The 23,590-nt window shown below is 41.2% G+C and overlaps 1 protein-coding gene across 2 annotated transcripts in view; it reads left to right on the top strand.

Moving 5' to 3' along the window:
- The window catches only part of ECPAS (Ecm29 proteasome adaptor and scaffold), a 99,716-nt gene that overhangs the window by 56,816 nt on the left and 19,310 nt on the right, over positions 1-23,590 (top strand). For both annotated transcript variants that reach the window (XM_077769861.1, XM_077769862.1), the window contains 10 exons: positions 3,073-3,196; positions 7,068-7,213; positions 7,574-7,628; positions 8,450-8,564; positions 9,255-9,323; positions 12,348-12,465; positions 12,758-12,925; positions 21,076-21,155; positions 21,724-21,829; positions 22,839-22,886. In XM_077769861.1, the coding sequence (XP_077625987.1) occupies positions 3,073-3,196; positions 7,068-7,213; positions 7,574-7,628; positions 8,450-8,564; positions 9,255-9,323; positions 12,348-12,465; positions 12,758-12,925; positions 21,076-21,155; positions 21,724-21,829; positions 22,839-22,886 (1,029 nt within the window). The remainder of the gene's footprint in view (positions 1-3,072; positions 3,197-7,067; positions 7,214-7,573; positions 7,629-8,449; positions 8,565-9,254; positions 9,324-12,347; positions 12,466-12,757; positions 12,926-21,075; positions 21,156-21,723; positions 21,830-22,838; positions 22,887-23,590) is intronic.

The raw sequence follows: 23,590 nt of genomic DNA, 5'->3' as shown, positions 1-23,590 counted from the left end.
TCCAAGCTTTTTCTTCACAGCATTTATCACAGTTTCTAATTGCCCACTAGACTGAAGCAAAGTCTGTTTTGATCCCATTATGAAACAAGTGCCTGGCAGTGTGATTGGTAGTAGTAGGACCTCAGTAAATGTGGGAAGAGGAACTGAATGAAGAGACATTTGCATGTAAGCCAGGGGAATCACAAAGGAGGCTGTGAGTACCTCTGTCTGGGAGACTCATGTGAAGTTTTTGGAGGTGAGGTTGCTTTTGGAACTGGAAGGAAGGCAGGGAGGCAGGAAGCAGGTTGGGGTGAGGACTAAGGCCCGAGTGACAGAGCCACTGTTAGGATCCCGGTCTCTGGAATCATCCACTATTTTAAAAAAAAAAAATTTTTTTTTAAGTGTTTGTTTTTTTTTTTGAGAGAGACAGGGCATGAGTGGGGGAGGGGCAGAGAGAGACACACACACACAGAATCTGAAATGGCTCCAGGCTCTGAGCTGTCAGCACAGAGCCCAACACAGGGCTCCAACTCTGGAATGGTGAGATCATGACCTTACCCAAAGTCGGAGGCTTAGCCACCTGAGCCACCCATGTGCCCCAATAATACAGTATTTTTAATGTGAATTTTTTTGAGCATGAATTATACTCGCATTAGGTTCTCCTTGGTGTCATTGACATTGTAACCACTTGGGGAAAAGCTTACAGTGTCTGCTTTCTTATCATTTTCTTTTTAAAAAATTATGGGAGAGGTGGATTTCTTCTAGTTTGATTGATTTTTGAGAGAAAGGAAGTCACAAGCGGGGGAGAGGGGCTGAGAGGGAGAGAGAATCTTAAGCAGGCTCCACGTTGGCATGGATCCTGATGTGGGGCTCCATCTCACGATAGTGAGATCATGACTTGAGCTGAAGTCAAGAGTCGGACACTTAACTGAGCCATCTTAGGTGCCCCTCTTCTAGTTTTATTTAAATAAATGAAGGTTTGTCTGGATTATTAACTTGCTATTGAAGGTATTTTTTAAGAGTTTAGAAGTATAGAGATCATATGAAAAACTAGAAATGTGATAGAGAGTTTAAAGTTATGTAAGAATGGTGAGAAAGGGGTAGCTGGATGGCTCAGTGGGTTAAGCGTCCAACTCTTGATTTCAGCTCATATCCTGATCTCATGGATCATGAAACTGAACCCCCACATCAGGCTCTGCATTGACAATGGAAAGCCTGCTTGTGATTCTTTCTCCCTCTTTCTGCCTCTCCCCCCACTCATGCTCTGTCTCTCTCTCTCTCTCTCTCTCTCTCTCTGAAATATAAATAAACATTCTAAAGATATATTTAAATATTCCAGAAATAAAGAATGGATCAAGAGATGAAATAAAAACAGGTACATGGGGATTTATTATATTATTATTCTTTTGACTTCTTTGAGAGATGGAAACAGAATCTGAAGCAGGCTCCGGGCTCTGAGCTGTCAGCACAGAGCCTGTCATGGGGCTCGAATTCATAAACTGTGAGATCATGACTTGAGCCGAAGTTAGACACTTAACTGACTAAGCCACCCATGTGCTCCTATTTCTGGAATATTTAAAGCAAAGTCTGGTTATCCTATCATTTACAAATGGAGTTAAAGAATTTTGTTTTTGTTTGTAATGCCAGTTATGTTCTTAGTAACAATAGGAAAAATGTGTGAAAAAAGGCACATAAAATGAATCCTTACTATATAGGATCCTCTATATTGAGATACTTTTTCTCTGCTTAGAATTGCCAAAGAAGCTTTGACCAGGAAAGCTATAGAACTGAAGTCTTGGAAATTGTTTTTCCTCAGAGTCGGAAGCCTCTGATATCAGCACTTGACGCCTTCATCGAGACAAGAGTATTAGTTGACTGAGCTTAGGAATGGCTGCACTGTGGTGTGTGTGCCAAATTCTCCCAGAGGTCACTATTTCCATGTCCCTCATAGGGACCCTCTGTTCTTCATTCTCTTCTTAGTCCACACATTCTTAGGTCTTTTCCAGTTTACAGTAAACAGAGGAAAATCCCAACAGGAACTAAGACAGGTCTAGTTCCATGTTGATCAGTGATACATTCTTGTGAAATGTGTCAAAATTTCTAAAATTTTTTTAATGTTTATTTTTGACACAGAGAGAGAGAGAGATAGTGTGAGGGGAGGAGGGACAGAGAGAGAGCGAGACACAGAATCCAAAACAGGCTTCAGACTCCGAGCTTTTAGCATAGAGCCTGACATGGGGCTCGAACTCATGAACGGCGAGATCATGACCTGAGCTGAAGTCAGACGCTCAACCGACTGAGCCACCCAGGTGCCCCAACATGTCAAAATTTCTAAACCGAATTAAAAAAATTTGAGTGTATACTGTATAGGATTTTTTTAATGTTTGATTTTTGAAACAATTTCAAACTTACAGTGCAGTTGTAAGAATAACATAAAGAACTCCCATATACCCTTTATCTAGATACAACAAAGTTTAACATTTTACCACATTTGCTTTATCATTCTCTCATTTTCTCAACCACTGGAGAGTGACTTGCAGACATTATGTAATTTAGGAGTGCAAAGAGGAGATGCTAATAAGTGAATACATTATAATGGTTGCTATTTGGTGTGCAGTTACCGCACATCAGGATCCGCTAGAAATGTTACATATGTTATTGTCATTCCCTCCTTGCAGCCTGACGAGGTGGTTGATGATGTTATGCCCCCATTATACATGAAATTGAGGCTCAAGAGTTTAAATATGCTTGTGTGGCTGGTGAGACTGAGTAGAATTTGCCCCAAGATCAATGTGGCTTCACAGTCCATGCTCTTTTCCCCAAAGTTAATGGCATCTTCCAGCGATTAAAAATCCCTGCTTAGTGGTTCTCTGCTGAGGGTGAAGAGTGCAACATGGTGTTGAGGTCGTTCTCTGCATTCTCCATTCCGTCACGTCGCCTCGCCTGTGAGCCACCAGGTTAGGTGAGAGCAATCCAGGCAAAAGATAAGAACAAAGCACATTGACATGCGTGATACTGAACAGCCTTTTTGTGGAAATGAACGTGTTTGGGAAATGTTCTCTCCGATTCATGGCTTTGTTTCCTTCATTGCAGGCCAAGCAGATAGAGCTGCAGTTCACTATTGGAGAGGCCATCACCAGCGCTGCCATAGGAACCGGCTCCGTGGCAGCCCGAGACGCCTGGCTGGTGACTGAAGAGGAGTATACTCCCCCTGCTGGTCGGTACCTGCAGCTCATCCCTTCATAATCCAGAAATCCTTTCTGGTCTTGTTTTCACATTTGAAGCAAAAGAAAAAATGTATGGGTTCCATTTTAACTTAAAAAAATATTTATATGTCTTATCAGTTTGGTTCAGTCCAGAAAAATTGTTGGTTAAAGGAGAGTGAACACAAAATGAACAAGAACTTCTTTGTTTAGTCCCTTGGCAAGCAAAGGAATTAGCTATTGTCGTACCTTCAAGCTTGGGCCCTTTTCTGGAGGGTCGGGGTATTTAGCCAGTTTCAGAAGTTGAGACACAGTTATATTGGCAAGTTGTCCCTTAATCCTTCATCACATAATGAAACCTCAGGGTCTTCTGTTGGCATTCCATGTACCTCTGCACAGAGGGTGCACTGGCTTTCGGGGGCTATGTAGGTGAGGGAGGGTGCGGTTTCCAACTACATGTAGATACTATGGTTTCATAGGTCTTGTGGTTCGATTTCATTTTGGAATTGAAAATAAATTCTGGTTCAGATACTTAAATGTATTTTTAATCATAAAAACAAAGGAAAGGTCACTTGGTGTTTTATATGTTATCTTCTCAGTTAAGGAAAGAATAGTGTTTTTGTGGTAATGGTTGCATTATGAATTGTATTTCATCATGAATACACTAGTTTTGCATTTTGTATTTTTGCATACTTCCATGTTCACCTGTTAGTTCCTTAACAACCATAAAGAAATGGAAAGATGTACTTTCACTTGCTGTCTGATTAGGAGAGCTATGGCTATATAAACCAACTTGACAGTAAACTATTTAAGAGGGAAAAGAAAAGGAGAGCTATGGCTTTACAGAAACGGATAGAACTGAGACTTCTCTGAATGAGTATGAGGCCAGGTAAGGACAAGTGTCTATAAAGAGAAGATACTGAAGGAAGGGAAGTGACCATTGATAACAGGTAGGCAACCAGACCGGAGGTAGAAACTCTCAGTTTGCACATGAGGGGTGATGTTGGAGGCTTGATAGTAGTGAGGGCTCATGACGTGGAATAGCAGATTTGCTGTAAAAGGCATGTGTCTGAGTCCATGGATTTCTCTGTAGTGACTTAAGCAAATGAAGATTAATAGAATGGTACCTATGCCAGTCTTCAGACTTCTGAACTTCTTGTGTTGTCTCAAACTCTTCTTGGAAGTTTGCTCTTTGCTTGGCTTGGCTCTTTGCTCATCTAAGAGTCTCAGTTGTCCATCAAGTGTTAAGGTTCACTCCATCTTCGTGTGTTTAAAGAAAGGAGAGCATAAAATATTGTGAAGTGGGTGATGATGACTTTTCGATCTGAATTTTCATCATGTGTGTTTGTCATTCTTATCTGAGTGCTACTCAGCTTTTTTGATGTCTTTTGTTATAGTGTACTGATCTTGCTTTGAATAGAAGATACAGCATTGGAGAAGCCACTTAGGGCCTAGGTCTTAGCCATCCTAGTATCTCAAGCATGTAACATGGTGCCTGGCACACTGTGGAGATCTAATCCAAGCTTGTTTGTTTGGTGATTGTAGCTGCCTAGGTAGCAGAACTGCAGAGAGCTGGAATTCTGGTTATGGGAAGGTAAAGGAGAGATTGGATTTGCCTCTGAGAACTAGATGAATGAATTAATTATGCACGGTGAAGGAGCAGAAGGAGAGGGAGAGAGTCGATACCAAGCAGGTTCAACGTGCAGCACAGAACCTGATACACCGTGCAGAGCCCGATACAGGGCTTGATCTCATGACTGTGAGGTTATGACCTGAGCTGACTGACGAAGCTACCCAGGTGTCCTTGAGAACTAGATTTATGTGACGAGTGAGGAGTTAATAGCACCTGACCCTTTCTATATCCAGATTCCTATGAAGAGGGGATGTCCACTAATAGAGCTCTACCTTTTTCAGGCCTTTTATTGGCTTTGTGGGAGTCCTGTTCTAGCTTTTTTTTTTCCTTTAGGAGTCTAATCATTCTAGGGTCCTCTCCTAACCATTTCCTGCTTTCTGAAATCTTGTTTTACCTGTGTTCTCCTTTCTTTTTGGTCTGGTTGGGTGGCATTTTCGCCCAGGCTTTTAGTGTATCCCCAGCACTTTCTTGGAATGTTTTTCACCCAGTTTTTGCAAGACTGTGTTTGCCTGGGTTTCTTCCTTACCTCTGACCTCTTCTCATTCTTCTTCACTGGTCTTGTTCCTGCATACCCCCCACCATGCTGAGATGTCCTGGTTCACTCATTCCAGTATATGTTGACGACCCCTAAATGGATATCTCATCTTAGAACCATTGTGTTGTACTCCAGAGCTATATTTCCATTAGGTGCGTCCATACACAGGTCCCTTAGGCTCCATCGTAGCTAGAAAAATCTGCTTTTCTGGGTCTTCCTTCTCACTTTTCCCTCTCAGTGTTGGAGTGACCCAACTCACCCACAGGTGGGTTGCAACCAGTATCTTCATGGACATTTCTGGAAGTCAGTTGTATATATGAGTATGGCATTTTGAGGAGTCACAGTTTGAAAAACATTTGGAAGTATCGTGTAAAGATTGTTTTTAAAGCCATGTGCTATATGTCATCGTTAAGGGATAAGTAGAAGGGAGAAGAGGTCCAACAGCTGAGCCCTGGGGGTCCCAAAAGTTCCTAGTTTTGGTAGATGAGGAGAAATCAGGGAAGGACACTGAGAAGAAGTGGTCTGAGGTAGAGGGCCCTGGAAGGGAAGTGAAGAAAATCTATGCTGAGGGGAGGGAAAGGGCTGGGATGGGAATCAGTCGGGTCTCACACTGCTGAGAGATAATTAAGATGAGAACTGACAAGTGATCATTGAACTTAACAACAGGATGATAATTGGTGACTTCTATGAATAATTTCTGTGGAGAAGGTGAAAGCCTGATTTGGAGCAGGTTCAAGAAAAGAGAGAAAAATATAGACTGTTGTGTATAGACAACTGCTTGAAAGGTTTTAATGAAAAGCAGCGATTCTTTTTTCATATATTTTTTAATGTTTTTTATTTATTTCTGAGAGAGAGATAGAGAGAAAGACAGCGTGAGCAGGGGAGGGTCAGAGAGGGAGATACAGAATCTGAAACAGGCTCCAGGCTCTGAGCTAGCTGTCCGTACAGAGCCCGATGCGGGGCTCGAACCCACGAACTGTGAGATCATGATCTGAGCCGAAGTCAGACACTTAACCGACTGAGCCACCCAGGTGCCCCTGAAAAGCAGCGATTCTTGACTGTAAGAGGGTGATTTTGCCCCCTGGGGGACACTGGGGAGGACAGGTGTGGCTGGTCTCTAGAGAGAGGAGGCCAGGCAAGCAGCTAAACGTGCTACAGTGCACGGGGCAAGCCCGCGACACGAATGTGCGAGGACTCTGAAGTAGTGAAGGGAAGGAAGAAAAGGCATAGTAGCTAGAGGAGGGAAGTCAGGTCTGGAGAGTTTTGTTTGTATGTTAGTTGTTAGGTGGGAGATGGGAAAGATGTGGCAGGAAGGAAAAATTGCTGAGACCAGAGAGAGTGGGATCATTTTTGTTTAAGTTGACTTAATTTTTTTTTAAGAGAAGTTTTGGGTTCACAGAAAAATTGAAGAAGGTACAGAGGTTTTCCATACACCCCCTTCCCCCTACACATGCATAGCCTCCTCCATCGTAGGGATAAGTTTTTGTTCTAGGGAACTGAAGTTACGAGAGTACTTTTGAAGGCTTATTGAGCTTATGCTGGGTTCTGAAGTGGATGATTATCAAAATTCTTTCAGCAACTTAAACACCTTTAGTCATTTAGATATTCATTTGTTATAAGATTGTTGTGTTGAGTAAATATTGTTTAATATTTAATTTTTCAGGAAATTCTATTAAATTATTTTAATTACTTCTTACCATTCCTTTTTTCCCCTCAGGAGCCAAAGTGAATGATGTGGTCCCCTGGGTGTTGGATGTGATTTTAAATAAACATATTGTCAGCCCCAACCCACATGTGAGGCAGGCGGCTTGCATCTGGCTCCTTTCCCTTGTGAGGAAGCTAAGTACCCATAAAGAAGTGAAGGTAAGCCATGCTATTAATGTGCTCAGCACCTTTGGAAATTGTTTATGAAATATTTATAATTGATAGGGGGTAGGAAGGAAAGTGTATGATGGGGAGGGCCATGAGCCAGATACTTTGAAATTCTAAACTTGAATGTATAAAGTCAAGTGATAAGGATAGGGAGGCTGAGAGAGTGCGTTAGACTACCTGTAAGTGGTCTAACCTTGAGGTAATTTGGCTGCCTTCAGAGATCAGGACATAATAGGTAATGTGGCTGCCTGGGGTTGGAAGACTCTCACAAGGTGTTGTGTACCCTGAGAGAAGATTCTTATCTACCAAGAGGTAGAATTTGTGTTCTGAACGCCTTTCTTCTTCTTTCAGTCTCACCTGAAGGAAATTCAGAGTGCATTTGTTTCTGTTTTGTCGGAAAATGATGGTAGGTTATTGGTAAATATTTGATTTCCAAATTTCAGTAAGCTTGTATTCTACATTTTGAAACATCTAGGTTAATAAACATAAAGAGGGACAAAGGAAAGTTGATTCTTACTGATTGATTACATTAATTAGATCATGTTCTTCAGTTTTGCATTTAAAAATGGAGCTGAGGCCTTGCAGGCGCCTGGAGGGCTCAGGCTCAGTCAGTAGAGCATGCAACTCTTGGTCTCAGGGTTGTGAGTTCAAGTCCTTTGTGTGGCATAGACTCTATTTAAAATGAAAAAAAGAAATAGAGCTGAGGCCTCAACGTTAGTACTTAAAACAATAGCATTCTTTTACTTCTGATTCCTTTCCTCTTTGTGATATAAGCCAGGAGAGAGTGAATGTGTTAGCCATTTAAATCAGTAACTTTGTTTTAGAAATTGTTTCAGTATGATGGGGTCTTATATTGACTTTTCATTTATAAAAAATCGGGCGTGGATGTGTTGAAATCCTGTGAGGTGAGGCTGTTGTACTTCGCATGAGTATGCCTTGCAGCACCCTTATCCTCTGTCACCATGCCTGCACGCCCAGGCCTGGCAGTGTTGACTTGGCTTGTAAGTTGGCTCTTTTGTGAATAGAGTTCTCTTTTATAGGGACGTTTGTGGTGCCATGTCCACTGAGATGATTTAATATGCTTTAACAAAATAGGCAGACTGATGATGCTTTCATATCTTCACTTTGATATGATTTTGGATTTCTGTTACAACTTTTTAAAAAATCCATTGATGGCCAGAAGACAAATTTCTCTTAAAGTAATATTATTTTGTCTGACTTATGCAGAACTTAGCCAAGATGTTGCTTCAAAAGGACTTGGGTTGGTGTATGAACTGGGCAGTGAACAAGATCAACAGGAGTTGGTTTCAACACTTGTAGAGACACTTATGACTGGCAAAAGGTACGGTGAACTTGAACATTTCACATTTCAGCACGTCCAGCAAATTTTGCACATACTGAGAATATATAAGAAGGAAAATCCAGCTTTTGGCATTCCTGTGTATTAAGCCCTTCTATGGATTGCACGTCAGCAATTGTAATACAGTGGAGAGCAGTTTAATCACTCAGTGTATCCTGTTTAGACAGTAAAGTGAAAAAAACCAAAGTGCTGTTCAGAAACATGCCAGTAGGTCAGGCTTTGAAAGTTGAATGCTCTCAGGACAAGCAAAGTGTCAGATTACAAAAATACTGCAGTTGCTGTTGACTGAATAAACATGATGATGTGGAAAGGAAGCTTGCATGTCTTTCATAGTTTGATCTGTGAAGAGGATGAGAGGGACAGTCATTCCTGTAATTGGTTATTGCTTTATGTCGCCTTCCTTACAGGGAGGATCATTTTTAATGGGTGGCCACATTTAATGCAGTTTAACTTCACGTGGAATGTCTTTTACATCTCTTTGTTCATCCTAGAGTTCATTTTACAAAATTCTTAGGTTGATTGGAAAGGATTTAGGTGACTTTTACATCTTGCACAGGGTAGATACTTGCTGTGGAATTTGATTTTATTGGTTTATAAAAGAAGTGTATCAGTTAGTTGAATGCTGGTATGAAAAAATTAAGGCTAATTTAAAGTCTTTTTGTTCTGCTTTAGAGCTAAACATGAAGTTTCTGGAGAGACCGTGGTATTTCAAGGGGGAAGCCTTGGCAAAACACCTGATGGGTAAGTGTACCAGATCCATTGACTGTTCATCATAAACATCTTTAGTCTCCTCAATAGAGTGCTCGCGACGCTGATTCTCACCTTCCTAGGAAATGTTGTATGTTAATGGAAGAAGAAAACTTCTGTGGAGAAAGTGTAGTGTCTCAGATCTTGGTTCTTGGGAAATAGACTCTGAAGTGGAGGTTTGTCTGCTGAAGCCTGACTGAAGAGTGCCCAGCCTTATCACCTGGGACAGTGAGGAGGCAGGAGAGGGATGGTGGCCCAAGGAAGAGCTGACCTGCTGCTAATACTTAAGCAGATCCTGACCTCTAGAAATGGGTTGGGCTGGCCCTTCAGAGTTGCCCTGCTTTGAGGGGCCAGGCCTTTACATCCTCTCATTAGACTTTAAATCCCATTGGTGACTTAGCCATTGGTGGTGGGCTGCTCTGGGGGAGGACATGGCCTTGGGCTGTGGGCAGTGCTGTTAGTCCCCAGGCAGCTGTGTCCTGAGGAGGGGTCTAGCGGCATAGCTTGGCTCCACTACAGCTCGTTTCTTGGTGGAGCACTCTACTTGGTATTGTGGGGTCCACCAAGTTAGCATTTCAGATTAAGAGCTTTACCTCCTTTGTGTTATCATTATTTCATTGTGGTTACACTGCTACTTTTCCTCTGAAAACCCTCAGGTCAGACTGTGCAGCTGGCTGGGCCTTGCTGTCGGGTCACACAGAGCCCTGTTTGAGTGCTGTCTGCAACAGCAGAAACAGCTATGTTCTGTCCTTGACTTTCTCCCATAGCTCACTGTTTCCACATTGAAAGTAATTTTTTTTTTTAAGTTTATTTGTCTTGAGAGAGTGAGTAGACACTAGCAGGGGAGGGGCAGAAAGGGAGAGAGAGAATTACTGGCAGGCTCCGTGCTGTCAGCACAGAGCCCAACTTGGGACTTGATCTCAACGACGGGTGAGATCATGACCTGAGCCGAAATCGAGAGTCGGAAGGTAACCAAGGCATCCAGACACCCCTTGGAGTTATTTTTGTTCCATTTACTCTCCCTATAGACCTTTAGTGAAATAGTACCCTTTTCACAGAGTAACACAAATGATCCGGTCTTTGAGTAAATATTATTTGTTCAGAGGAAAGTTAACAGGACTCAAAAGAAGTTCTCAAGATTGGGGTGCTGCAGTATTACAATTTGTATGGAATCACAGTAGACCCCGAATAGCCAAAGTGATCTTGGAAAAGAACAGCAAAGCTGGAGGCATCACAGTTCTACACTTCAAGTTATATTACAAAGTTGTCATCAAAACATTATGATACTGGCATAAAAATAGACACATTGATCTATGCAATGGAACAGAGTAGAAAATCCAGAAATCTGTAATTTATAGTCAGTTAATCTTTGACAAAGCGGGAAAGCATATCCAGTGGGAAAATTCTCTTCAGCAGATGGTGTTAGGAATACTGGACCACTTTCTTATACCGGGAAGAAAAATAAAGTCACAGTGGGTTAAAGACATGACTGTGAGACCTGAAACAGTAAAAACCCTGGAAGGAAACACAGGCAGTGACCTCTTTGACGTCGGCTGTAGCCAATCTCTTTTAGCTATGTCTGCGGAGGCAAGAGAATCAAAAGCAAACATAAACTACTGAGACTGTATTGAAATAAACAGTTTCTATACAGAAGAGGAAGTAATCAACGAAACTAAAAGGGAACCCATGGAATGGGAGAAGATACTTGACAAATGACATATCTGATAAAGGGTTAGTATCCAGTATGTATAAAGAATTGATACAAGTCAGCACCTAAAAACCAAATAATCCAGTTAAAAGATGGGAATAGACATTTCTCTGAAGAAAACATTCAGATGGTCAACAGACATACGAAGAGATGCTCAGCATCACTAATTATCAGGGAGATGCAAATCAGAACTGCAAGGAGATATCATCTCATTCCTGTCAGAATGGTAAAATCAACAACACAAGAAGTACCCGGTGCTGGCAAGGATGTGGAGAATAAGGAGCCCTCATGTACTGTTGATGGAAAGGCAAACTAGTGCAGCCACTATGGAAAACAGTATAGTGGTTCCTTAAAAATAGAATTATGATCCAGCAATTGCACTCCTAGGTATTTACCCAAAGAATACAAAATGCTAATTCAAAGGGATACATGCACTCCTATGTTTATAACAGCATTATATGCAATAGCCAAGATACGGAAGCATCCCAAGTATCCGTGGAGGTAGATGAATGGATAAAGAAGATGTGTATGTGTATACACACACACATACACACACAGGAATATTATTCAGCCATTAAAAAGAATGAAATCTTGCCATTTGTAGTAAAATGGATGGAGCTAGAGAGTATAATGCTAAATGAAATAAGAGAAAGACAAACAGCATGTGATTCCATTCATATGTGGAATTTAAGAACTAAAACAAAGATCACAGAAGCGGGGAAGAGAGGAAAACCAAAAAACAGACTCTTAACTCTAGAGAGCAAACTGATGTTTACCAGAGGGGAGTTGGGTAGGGTGATGGGTGAAATAGGTGATGGGGGCCAAGGGATGCACTGGCTGTGATGAGCACAGGGTGTTGTATGGAACTCTTGACTCACTGTATTGTTCCTGAAAGTAACGTAACACTCACTGTAATTAACTAATGGGAATCAAAAAAATACTTTACAAAAAGATGGGGTGCTGTAACTTAGAAAAGGCTTAGGGATAATAGAAGTTGTCTGTAAGTGACTTTCATGATTCTGAGAGAGATTGGTGTACAGTGTAACGAGGAGTTACTGACTTGCCTCCAGAGGTGGTGAGGGCTCCACCCCCATGGGAGTCACAGGGGTCTTCAGATCATTTACTAGGGGTTGTCAGTTGAGTCAGGTGACTTGTATATTCGTCTCGTCTCACCCTGGTTCTCTGCCTCAGTGGTGATTAGATTGAAAACATAATTTTAAAATGTGCTACTAATAGTGGTGAAGTCACTTTTACTGGGTTGGAGACAGAGAAATACATTATTGTATTCTTTTTGTGTGTTTGTTTCCAAGCCAGGGCCTTTCTACTTACAAAGAACTTTGTTCTCTGGCAAGTGATCTTAGTCAGCCGGATCTGGTGTATAAATTTATGAATTTAGCCAACCATCATGCAATGTGGAATTCTAGGAAGGTAAGTTCCTGTCACTGGATGGTTTTTACTTTTTACTTTCAGAACCAAACACGCTGCATAGTCAGATAGCAATTGATGTGAAGTGTGTTTTGTAAGAATCTGGGATCAGAGAGCCACTGGGATCAGGGATCAGGCCACTACAAGGCTCATTGGTAAAGCTGGGACACCCAGTAAGTCAGGCTCTACTCAGGGACGAGTTTGGGAGGGGTAATTTTGTGATCTTTATAATTTAATATGTTAATATTTTACCACAGTAGGTGTATCTCAGTCACTTCGTCATTTTATGTTTTAGGGTGCTGCTTTTGGTTTTAACGTGATTGCCACCAGAGCCGGAGAGCAGCTGGCTCCTTTTCTGCCTCAGCTAGTTCCTCGTCTTTACCGTTATCAGTTTGATCCCAACCTGGGCATTCGACAGGCCATGACAAGTATTTGGAATGCATTGGTCACTGATAAAACAACGGCAAGTATCTGTGAACCCTTGTCTAAGACTGCCCAGCACTCATCGTTCTTTCTACTTTGTATACTTATTTGTTTAAACAATTGAGCTTTCTTTCACCTTTCAGTGTATCAAAGCTGCTCATGGCAACATTTATTACAGTCTTAAAAATGGGAACAACGTAGGGACGCCTGGGTGACTCAGTTGGTTGAGCCTCCGACTTTGGCTCAGGTCACGATGTCATGGCTTTTGAGCTCCAGCCCTTCGTCAGGCTCTGTGCTGACAGCTCAGAGCCTGGAGCCTGCTTCAGATTCTGTGTCTCCCTCTCTTCTCCTCCTCCGCTCACATGCTTGCCACCTCTCTGTCTCTCTCTCTCAAAAATAAACAAACATTAAAAAAAAACTTAAATAATTGAAACAATCTAAATGTCTATGGGCTGGCTGCCTAAGGAAATGGCAGTGATAGAATACTGTGTAGGTACCGGTGAGACTGGAGAATAGGTCATAGTTCCTGCTTCGAGGAGTTCACTTCATTGAGGAGATGGACAAGGAAACAGTCAGTTGCCAAATATGGTTTTCTCTCTTGGTTTTTTGTTATCTGGCTGCGTCTCATACTCAATTTCACTTGTAAATATGAGGATTTCTCAAGGCTTGCCTCTGAGTACCTTTTACTCTCAACTTTATCTTCCTAGATGAGCTCATCAGTTCCAGTGAGTACAAATGCCATCTTTACTGTGATGGTTCCCAGTCTTACAGTTTTGGCCCAGACATGACTTGTGTCCCTACCTTGCACATCCAGATGCCTTCTTGCCCTCCTCACGCAGATGTTGTTTCAAGACACCTCAGACTTAACATGTCCAGAGCAGGACTTAAAAACAGCCTTTATCCTCACGTGTCAGCATTTATCCATTTACCTGTGTCAAGAAACTTTATATTATCTTGATTTTTGTCTGTCTTGCCTTTACGCACAGTTGAATCCAGTAGCAAAGTCTGCTGATTCTGCATCCAAAGTATCTCTTGAATCCACCTTCTTCTTTCCCTAATTCTTTTCTGATTAACAGGGTGTCATGTTTCTCTTTTCTTTGGCTTCCTTCATTTAGTAAGCAACCAATTAAAAAAAATTGGATCATGCCATTTTGGGTTAAGTCCTTTATTTAAAGGAGTTTTAGTTCACTTTAAATAATGCCATGATCCTTACCGTATCTTTTTAGTACCTGCACTTGATGTGGCCTTTTCCTATTCAGTTTGGTATCAGGTTGAGTGTGCTCCTGTTCATGGTCGTAGGCACTTGAGGATTCAGCTTTGAAGGCTCGAGGAGAGTATTTGGTACCAGTGGGTCAGTCAGTCAAGATCTAATAGGCCAGTTGGCTTTACAGACCTGAGTCCAAGGCACAGGCCGAGGCTCTTAAGATGTGAGTATCATTTCCTTATAAGTGAAAGGTGATACAGAATGTTTAGAGGTAGACATAGAAAGATGTCAGTTTGGGGGTGCCTGGGTGGCTTAGTTGGTTAAGCGTCCGACTTTCGCTGAGGTCATGATGTCACGGTTCGTGGGTTCGAGCCCCGCGTCAGGCTCTGTGCTGACTGCCAGCTCAGAGCCTGGAGCCTGTTTCAGTCTGTGACTCCCTCTCTCTCTGACCCCCCTCTGCTCATGCTGTCTCTCTCTCTCTCTCCTAGAAATAAATAAACATTTAAAAAAAAAAAAAAAGAAAGATGTCAGTTTGTTAAATCTTAGGTGAGTTATTCACTTCTCTTCTTGGTTTTTTTATAGATAAATGAGGGTAACAAAACCTCTTCTACCTACAGAGTAAAAGTGGAAAAGCCATAGTTTTGAGATTCTTTGGATCAGTATAAAAACTGAGTCTGTCAGTTGGTTATTAACAAACTGTTATGTGTATATCAAACTAAAGACGCGTAAAAGATTGAACTCACCTTTTGTTCTGAGCAATCGTAATACTTCATGTGCCAGACACTGTGCAAGTTACCAGGGATGCGGAGACAAGTGACACCCTGTCCCTGTCTGTGAGGCCTCAGTGTAATGGAGTAGTGTATGTATTCATAGGCTGATAGGACATGCCTGACAAAGTGCTGTGGGAAGTCAGAGGAGGGTAGGCCATTTTCTCTGCAAAGGTGATGCCTGATTTGAATCTTGAACGACAGGTAGGAATTAGCCCGGCAAACAAGAGATGGAATCGGGTTGTAGGGAGAAGTAGTATGTGCCAAGGAATAGGCGAGATGGCACACAATACTTTTGGAGCTGGATTGGCCACAGACGGATTTGTATCCACGTCCGGGTGGTGGCACTTTATTCTCATGTACTAAGAAAAGCAAGAGAGTCAAGTTGGCATTTTAGAATGATCATTCTGGCAAGCAGAGCGGGGAGAGACTTGTAGACTGAGAAGCTTAGAGACATGTAGGCTGTTACCTTCATCACGTGGTCAGTGTGTTTGAGAGGTAAATAATCTTGATTGTGGATGAATTTCACATTTTTTTAAAAATTTATTTTTTAACACTTCAAAACTCATTTTCTTTTTTTTTTTTCATAATTTATTGTCAAGTTGGATTCCATATAACACCCAGTGCTCATCCCAACAAGTGCCCTCCTCCATGCCCATCACCCCCCTTCCCCTCTCCCCCACCCCCATCAGCCCTCAGTTTGTTCTCAGTATTCAAGAGTCAAGGTTTGCCTTCCTCCCTCTCACCAACTATTTTTTCCCCCTCTCCTCCCCCATGGTCCTCCATTAAGTTCCTCCTAATCCACCTATATGTGAAAACATATGGTATTTGTCTTTCTTTGCCTGACTTATTTCGCTCAGCATAACACCCTCAAGTTCCATCCACGTTGCTACAAATGGCCAGATGTCATTCTTTCTCATTGTCATGTAGTATTTCATTCTATAAATATACCACATCCTCTTGATCCATTCTTCTGTTGATGGACATTTAGGCTGTTTCCATGATTTGGCTATTGTTGAAAGTGCTGTGAACATTGGGGTCCATGTGCCCCTGTGCATCAGCACTCCTGTATCCCTTGNTAGTTTCATTCTTCTGCATGTTGCTGTCTAGTTCTCCCAACACCATCTGTTAAAAAGGCTGTCTTTTTCTATTGAATACTCTTTCCCGCTTTGTCAAAGATTAGTTGGCCATACATTTGGGAGTCCAATTCTGAGTTCTCTATTCTATTCCATTGGTCTATGTTCTGTTTTTGTGCCAATACCATACTGTCTTGATGATTAAAGCTTTGTAGTAGAGGGTAAAGTCTGGGATGGTGATGCCTCCCGTTTTGGTTTTCTTCTTCAGTATTACTTTGGGTATTCGGGGTCTTTTGTGGTTCCATACAAATTTTAGGATAGTTTGTTCTAGTTTTGAGAAGAATGCTGGTGCAGTTTTGATTGGGATCACATTGAATGTGTAGATTGCTTTGGGTAGTAATGACATTTTAACTATATTTATTCTTCCGATCCATGAGCATGGAATATTTTTCCATTTCTTTGTGTCTTCTTCAATTTCCTTCATAAATTTTCTATAGTTTTCAACATACAGATCTCTCATATCTTTGGTTAGGTTTATTCCTCGGTATTTTATGGTTTCTTGTGCAGTTGTGAATGGGATCAGTTTCTTGATTTCTCTTTCTGTTGCTTCATTATCGGTGTATAGAAATACACCTGATTTCTGTGCGTTGATTTTGTACCCTGTCACTTTGCTGAATTCATGGATCAGTTCTAGTAGGCTTCTGGTGGAATCTGTCGGGTTTTCTATGTAGAGTATCATGTCGTCTATGAAAAGTGAAAGTTTGACTTCTTCTTTGCCAATTCTGATGGCATTTATTTCCTTTTGTTGTTTGATTGCTGACGCTAGGACTTCCAGCACTATGTTAAACAACGGTGGTGAGAGTGGACATCCCTGTCGTGTTCCTGATCTCAGGGGGAAAGCTCTCAGTTTTTCCCCATTGGAGATGTTGTTAGCTGAGGGCTTTTATGATGTTTAAGTAAGTTCCTTCTATCCCAGTGTTCTCGAGGGTCTTTATTAAGAAGGGATGCTGTATCTTGTCAAATGCTTTTTCTGCATCTATCGACAAGATCATTTGTTTTTTATATTTTCTTTTGGTGATGTGATGTATCACATTGATTTGCGGATATTGAACCAGCCCTGTAACCCAGGAATGAATCCCATTTGATCATGGTGGATAATTTTTCTTATGTGCTGTTGCATTCGATTTGCAGGTATCTTGTTGAGGATTTTTGCATCCATATTCATCAAGGATATTGGTCTGTCATTCTTTTTTGCTGGGTCTGTGTCTGGCTTGGGAATCAGCATGATGCTGGCTTCATGGAACGAGTCCGGAAGTTTTCCTTCCATTTCTGTTTTTTGGAATAGCTTGAGAAGAATGGGTATTAACTCTGATTTAAATGTCTGGTAGAATTCCCCAAGGAAGCCATCTGGCCTAGGGCTCTTGTTTCTTGGGAGATTTTTGATAACTGATTCAGTTTCTTCACTAGTTACGGATCTGTTCAGATTTTCTCTCTCTTCCCATGTGAATTTTGGTAGTGCGTGTGTGTTTAGGAATGTGTCCATTTCTTCTAAGTTGTCCAGTTTGTTGGCATATAATTGTTCCCAGTATTCTCTGATAATTGCTTGTATTTCTGAGGTATTGGTTGTAATAAATGCATTTTCATTCATGATTTTGTCTATTTGGGTGCTCTGCTTTTTCTTTTTGAGAAGCCTGGCCAGAGGTTTATCAATTTTTGTTTATTTTTTCAAGAAACTAACTCTTGGTTTCAGTGATCTGTTCATCTGGGTTTTTTTGGATTTTATATCTATTTCTGCCCTGATTTTTATTATTTCTCTTCTTCTACTAGGTTTGGGGTGCTCTTGTTGCTCTCCTTCTAGTTCCTTTAGGTGCGCTGTTAGATTTTGTGTTTATGCTTTTTCCAACTTCTCGAAATAGGCCTGGAGTGCAATGTATTTTCCTCTTAGGACTGCTTTTGCCGCAACCCATAGAGTTTGGATTGTTGTACTTTCATTATCATTTGTTTCCGTATATTTTTAACTTCCTTTTGTAATTGCCTCATTGACCCATTGATTCTTTAGTAAGGTGTTCTTTAATTTAACCTCCATGTTTTTGGAGGTTTTCTGGACTTCTTCCTATGATTGATTTCAAGTTTCATAGCATTGTGATCTGAAAGTGTGTGTAGTATGATCTCAATTCTTTTATATTATTGAGAGCTGCTTAATGACCCAGTATGTGATCTGTCTTGGAGATTGTGCCATGCGCACTTGAGAAGAAAGTGAATTCCATAGCGTCAGGTGGTAGAGTTCTAAATATATCTGTCAAATCCATCTGGTCCAGTGTGTCATTCAGGTCCATTGTTCCTTTAGTGATTTTCTGTCTAGTTGATCTATCTGTTGCTGTATGTGGAGTATTGAAGTCCCCTGCTGTTAGCACATTCTTATCCATAAGAGTGTTTTGATTAGAGCATTTAGTCCATTTACATTCAGTGTTATTATTTTAAAATATGGGTTTAGAGTCATTGCGTTCTTTGTAGGATTCATGCTTGTGATGGTGTCTCTGGTACCTTGTGTTCCTTGCAACATTTCCCTCAGAGAGTCCCCCTTAGGATTTCTTGTAGGGCTGATTTAGTGGTCATGAATTCTTTCAATTTTTGTTTATTTGGGAAGACTTTTATCTCTCCTTCTGTTCTGAATGACAGAATTGCTGGATAGAGGATTCTTGGCTGCATATTTTTTCTGTTCATCACATTGAAGATTTCCTGCCATTCCTTTCTGGCCTGCCAAGTTTCAGTAGATAGTAACTACTCTGATAGGTCTCGCTTTGTATGTTAGGGCCCTTTGATCTGTAGCTGCTTTCAGAATTCTCTCTGTCCTTATATTTTGCCAGTTTCACTATGATATGTTTTGCAGAAGATCGATTCAAGTTAACGTCTGAGGGGAGTTCTGTGTGCCTCTTGGATTTCAGTGTCTGTTTCCTTCCCCAGATTGGGGAAGTTCTCAGCTATACCTGGTTCAAGTACTCCTTCAGCTCCTTTCCAGCTCTTCCTCTTCTGGAATTTCTATGATATGGATGTTGTTGTATTTGATTGCATCACTCAGCTCTCGAACTCTCCTTTCATGTTCCTAGATCAGTTTATCTCTTTGTCCCGGCTTCCTCTTCTTCTATAATTGTGTCTTCTAATTCACCTATTCTCCTCTTTGCCTCTTCAGTCCGTACATTGGACATCTCCATTTTATTATGCACCTTATTTATAGCATTTTTTAATTCATCACAACTATTTTTAAGCTCCATAGTCTTTGTAGCAGTAGCTTCTCTTATGTCTTCCATGCTTTTTTTCAAGCCCAGCGATTAATTTTATGACTGTTGTTCTAAATTCTTGTTGAGTTATGTTGCTTATATCTGTTTTGAGCAGTTTTTTAGCTGTCATTTTTTCCTGGATCTTTAGAGGAGAGTTCTTCTGTTTTCTTCATTTTGGCTAGCTTTCTGTCTCTTGTTACTTTTAAAAGCTTGTTATGCACTCTGCACCTGCGAGTACTGCTATATTAAAGAAGGCTAATTGACTGTCCAGGGACTGTCCGTTCAGGAAGTGTTCTTTTAATGGTGTCTCTTGGTCTCTCTTGTTGAGGCTTGGTTATTTTATTTCCCTACTCATAGTAGTATTTGGGACTCTCCACCATGTGTACTTTGGCTTGTTTCTTGAGGTGGCACTGGAAAGGAAAACAGACAAACACACAGGGAACAAAGGCACGCAGATGCACAGAGAAATCCAACAAACAAGCAAACCGAAAGGGAAAAGGAAAAAGGAAAAAAAAAAAAAAAAGAAAAGAAAAAACCCCAGAAGACAAAGGACAGTCTAAACGCATAAAACCAGATTTCCCAGCTGCAAATAAGGAGCAAGGTGTATGCAGTGCTGATGGAAGAGCATATACAAAGAGAGAAGTGACAGGGGCAGGGAGAAAGTGAAATTGGACAGTGACCATGCAGAGAGACTAAGAGGCTTAATTCAGAGAGAAAGAGGAGAATATGGTAAGAGGCAAGGAGAAAGAAATGAAGGTAATGTTACTCAGAGAAACTATATAGTCTGATTTCTCCAGAGAGAGAGAGAGAGGGAGACAGAAAGGTAGCGGTGGAGGTGTAGAATATACAGCTAGAGAATGTATTAAATGTGACTGTTTAAGCAAACCAATGACCAGAGTGCCCATTCCAGCAGAGGGGAGGGATAAGAATGAGACGAGGGAAAATAATCTGAATAGAAAGAATTGATCTAGAATTAATCACAGCAGTGCATCCATGGTGGTCTTGTCCGGGGCTCCAATTTAAAAAAAAAAAAAAAGGCAGCTCTCGAGTGGATGGGTGTGGTTTGGTGTAGGCAGGTCTTAGCCTCCACTGCTCCCGCCGGGCAGGCGGCTCCCTGAGGTCCTGCCTTGGTGGTCGTGGGCAGAAAAATGGCGGCGCCCCAGTCCCTTCGTGACCCCAGCGTTGCAAACCACTCTTTTGGGTCCGATCTCCCTGTGCTGCTGGCGCAGCCAAGGTGGGCCGTGTTCTATGTCCCCAGCCATGGCTCGTTTCCAGGTCTTAGTTGGCATGCTTTATTGATACCACCCGAAATATAATCCCACAGGCTGGGCGATTCCCAGCCGGGGATGGAGTCAGGAGAACAGCGGACTAGTTTTACGCTGGGCCACTTCCCACCCAGGGATCAAGAGGGCAGAGCAGTGGAGCAGTTTCTCCTGGTGCCGCCTGGGACCTGGGCACCCAGCCCAGAGTCAGCACCACAGCTAGATATAGGATCACTGTCTGTCCAGAGCCGAGGTTTTCTCTTCTCCACGGACAGTTCTATGAGCAGTTTCAGTCACTTTTTCTCTTCCCCTCGATTCTCTGCAGCTCTCCCCACAAAGAGGGCTCCCTCCCCTCCCTCTGTGTCTCTGGCTCCCGGCCCGTTTTTATCTTCCCCAGTTCGCACTCACACACCAGTGAGCTTCTCTTCTTAGTGGACTCTGTCTCTTTTCCTCCCAGACTCGTGCAGTTCAGTGTCTTATGGCTTCAAGCCTTCTCTGTTTGAGAGATGGGGCAAGCAAAATGTATGGAGCTCCCTACTTCTCTGCCATCTTGCCTCCCTCCTTGAATTTCACATTTTAAATCTTACCCATTTCTTTCATTAGGTGGATAAATATTTGAAGGAAATTCTTCAAGATCTGGTTAAGAACCTTACCAGCAGTATGTGGCGAGTTCGAGAATCCAGGTACCATTTTTTGGATATTTATAAGACTAGTCAAATATAAGTGATTTGTTTTCTTCAGGTTTTCAAGCTTTATGCAAAAGGAATAAATTTGTGTTACTAAAAAGCGTATTTTTGGTTGGGTTTCACTATTTAAAACTCTAAAAGAAACTTCTAGTCAGTGGTGTTTCTAAGTTGTCTTAGTTTATAGGAGTATGACATTAAAGATTACTTGTTAAATTGGTACTATCAAAGTTTTGTAGGGTATCATTTATATCTTTATATGGTTTATTCAGTGCCTGCCTGCTATGTCCTTTCACTTTGCTGCTAACGGAGGGATACACTGGTAACTAAAAAGTGACGCATCCTCTCAGGCTGTGTTACAGTTGTGGACACAGACATTTGATGAGTGTAAATATATGCCTGTGGTGTATGTGGCACCAGGGAGTGATCAGGCATTGCTGTCCGGCAGTAGGGGGATAGGAACTGGAAATACAGGCAGAATCCATATTCTTGTTTGGTATGAATGTTTCATAGTAGAAGATTGAGCTATCTTGATCATATATTTGAAAACCAAATTGTTTATTTTCAGCTGTTTAGCTCTGAATGATTTATTGAGAGGAAGACCCCTAGATGACATCATTGATAAACTTCCTGAAATTTGGGAAACTCTTTTCCGGGTGCAAGATGATATCAAGGTATCATAGAAATAAATCTGCATTTATTCATAGAATAGTTGTAAATGGATGGTTAAAATACATATGTTAGGTATTTTACAACTCACTCTCCAGACATTTTTTTTTTTTTTAATTTTTTTAATGCTTTTATTTATTTCTGAGAGAGACAGAGACACAGTGTGAGCAGGGGAGGGTCAGAGAGAGAGAGATACAGAATCTGAAGCAGGCCCCAGGTTCTGAGCTAGCTGTCAGCACACAGAGCCCGATGCGGGGCTTGAACCCACAAACCATGAGATCATGACCTGAACCAAAGTCAGACGCTTAACCGACTGAGCCACCCAGGCGCCCCTCCAGACAGTTTTAAGAGACAACAGTTTCCTCCCATAGTGTCAGTCCTCATGTGTCTGTGATGTTGCAAGTTGGATATCCTTAGATCTAAATTGAATTGACTTTTTTTTTTTTTTAATGTGGCTATTGTCTGACTTTCTTTCAGTAGAGTTTTCATGATGCTATTGATTAGGATAAATAATAGTTTGGAAATACTGGAAATACAGACTACCTCTACTTGATCAGTTTTTATAAATCGGATCAGTCACTCCCAAATAATGTGACCAATTCCTTTAAATTTTTTCTGGGTGATTCAAATTTTAAATACTTTGATATCTCACAGTTAGAATCAGTCACTTCAGTTCTACCTTTCTTTTTGCTTTATGCATTAGAAATTTTTAAAATTTCAGAATCCTCACATAGGTATCTATACGTTTGTATTAATATACATTTAGTTTCTAAGCTGTTATATTTTATAGCCGTATTTTTGTAAGGTCACAATGGATCCTTCCTAATATAAGAAATACTTGCTGTTATATGTTTCTTAATGGGCAGGGAGCTTAATGAAACACTATTTTTACCTGGCATTGAAAGTAGGATTTTTCACTAATCTGTATAGAGTGAGGAGCAGTTAAATACACATTGTGGGGTGGATGAGAATAAAACTAATCTGTATCATGCCTTACTTTCCCTCGTATTTTAGGAATCTGTACGGAAAGCTGCTGAACTAGCTCTGAAAACCCTAAGCAAGGTGAAAACTCCTATCTTTTATCAGGGGTTAGGTGGGGCAGGATTTTCTGAGACCAGGACGACAAGGACTTCTTTTTTGTCATATAAGTTAACATTGAGTTGCAGTGACATGAAGTCATTGGCTTTATGTTCTAGTTCACTAATCTTAGAGTGAATCAGAAACTGGGTACCATTACACTAGAATACTAGTAGTTGTGACAAAGTATATGTCTGATCTCTTTATATGGTCAGTTTCTCTGAGTCTTTACATTACATATGACTTGGTGCTGGGCCCTGAAGAAAATATTACTCCTGGAGATCAAGCAACGTCGTATCTCTTCTCTTACTATTGCTATTGTTATGTGTTAATCTCCCTTGCATAATTATGAGGTTGCCAAGCTTTTTGAAATAAGTTTCTTACTTGAACTTGATTTTGTGGTATTTCAGGGACTTCTACATTTTAGCTATGTAAACCTTGGCACAGTTTACATTGTTAGTAAATAGTAAAACCAGGTTTTAAATCCAGATGTTTCTTTTTTTTTTTTAATTTTATTTACTTATTTATGTTGAGAGAGAGAGAGCATATGCATGAGTGAGCAGGGGAGGGGTAGAGAGAAAGGGAGAGAGACAGAATCCCACGCAGGCTCTCTGCACAGAGCCTGATGTGGGGCTCAGGCTCATAAACCCATGAGCTCATGACCTGAGCCAAGCTCAAGAGTCGGACGC

Source organism: Crocuta crocuta, unplaced genomic scaffold (assembly GCF_008692635.1).
Source record: "Crocuta crocuta isolate KB4526 unplaced genomic scaffold, BGI_CrCroc_1.0 scaffold95, whole genome shotgun sequence".
In the NCBI taxonomy this organism is placed as follows: Eukaryota; Metazoa; Chordata; class Mammalia; order Carnivora; family Hyaenidae; genus Crocuta; species Crocuta crocuta.
Note: the sequence above shows the minus strand (reverse complement) of the source record. Positions and strands in the feature narration are given on the sequence as shown.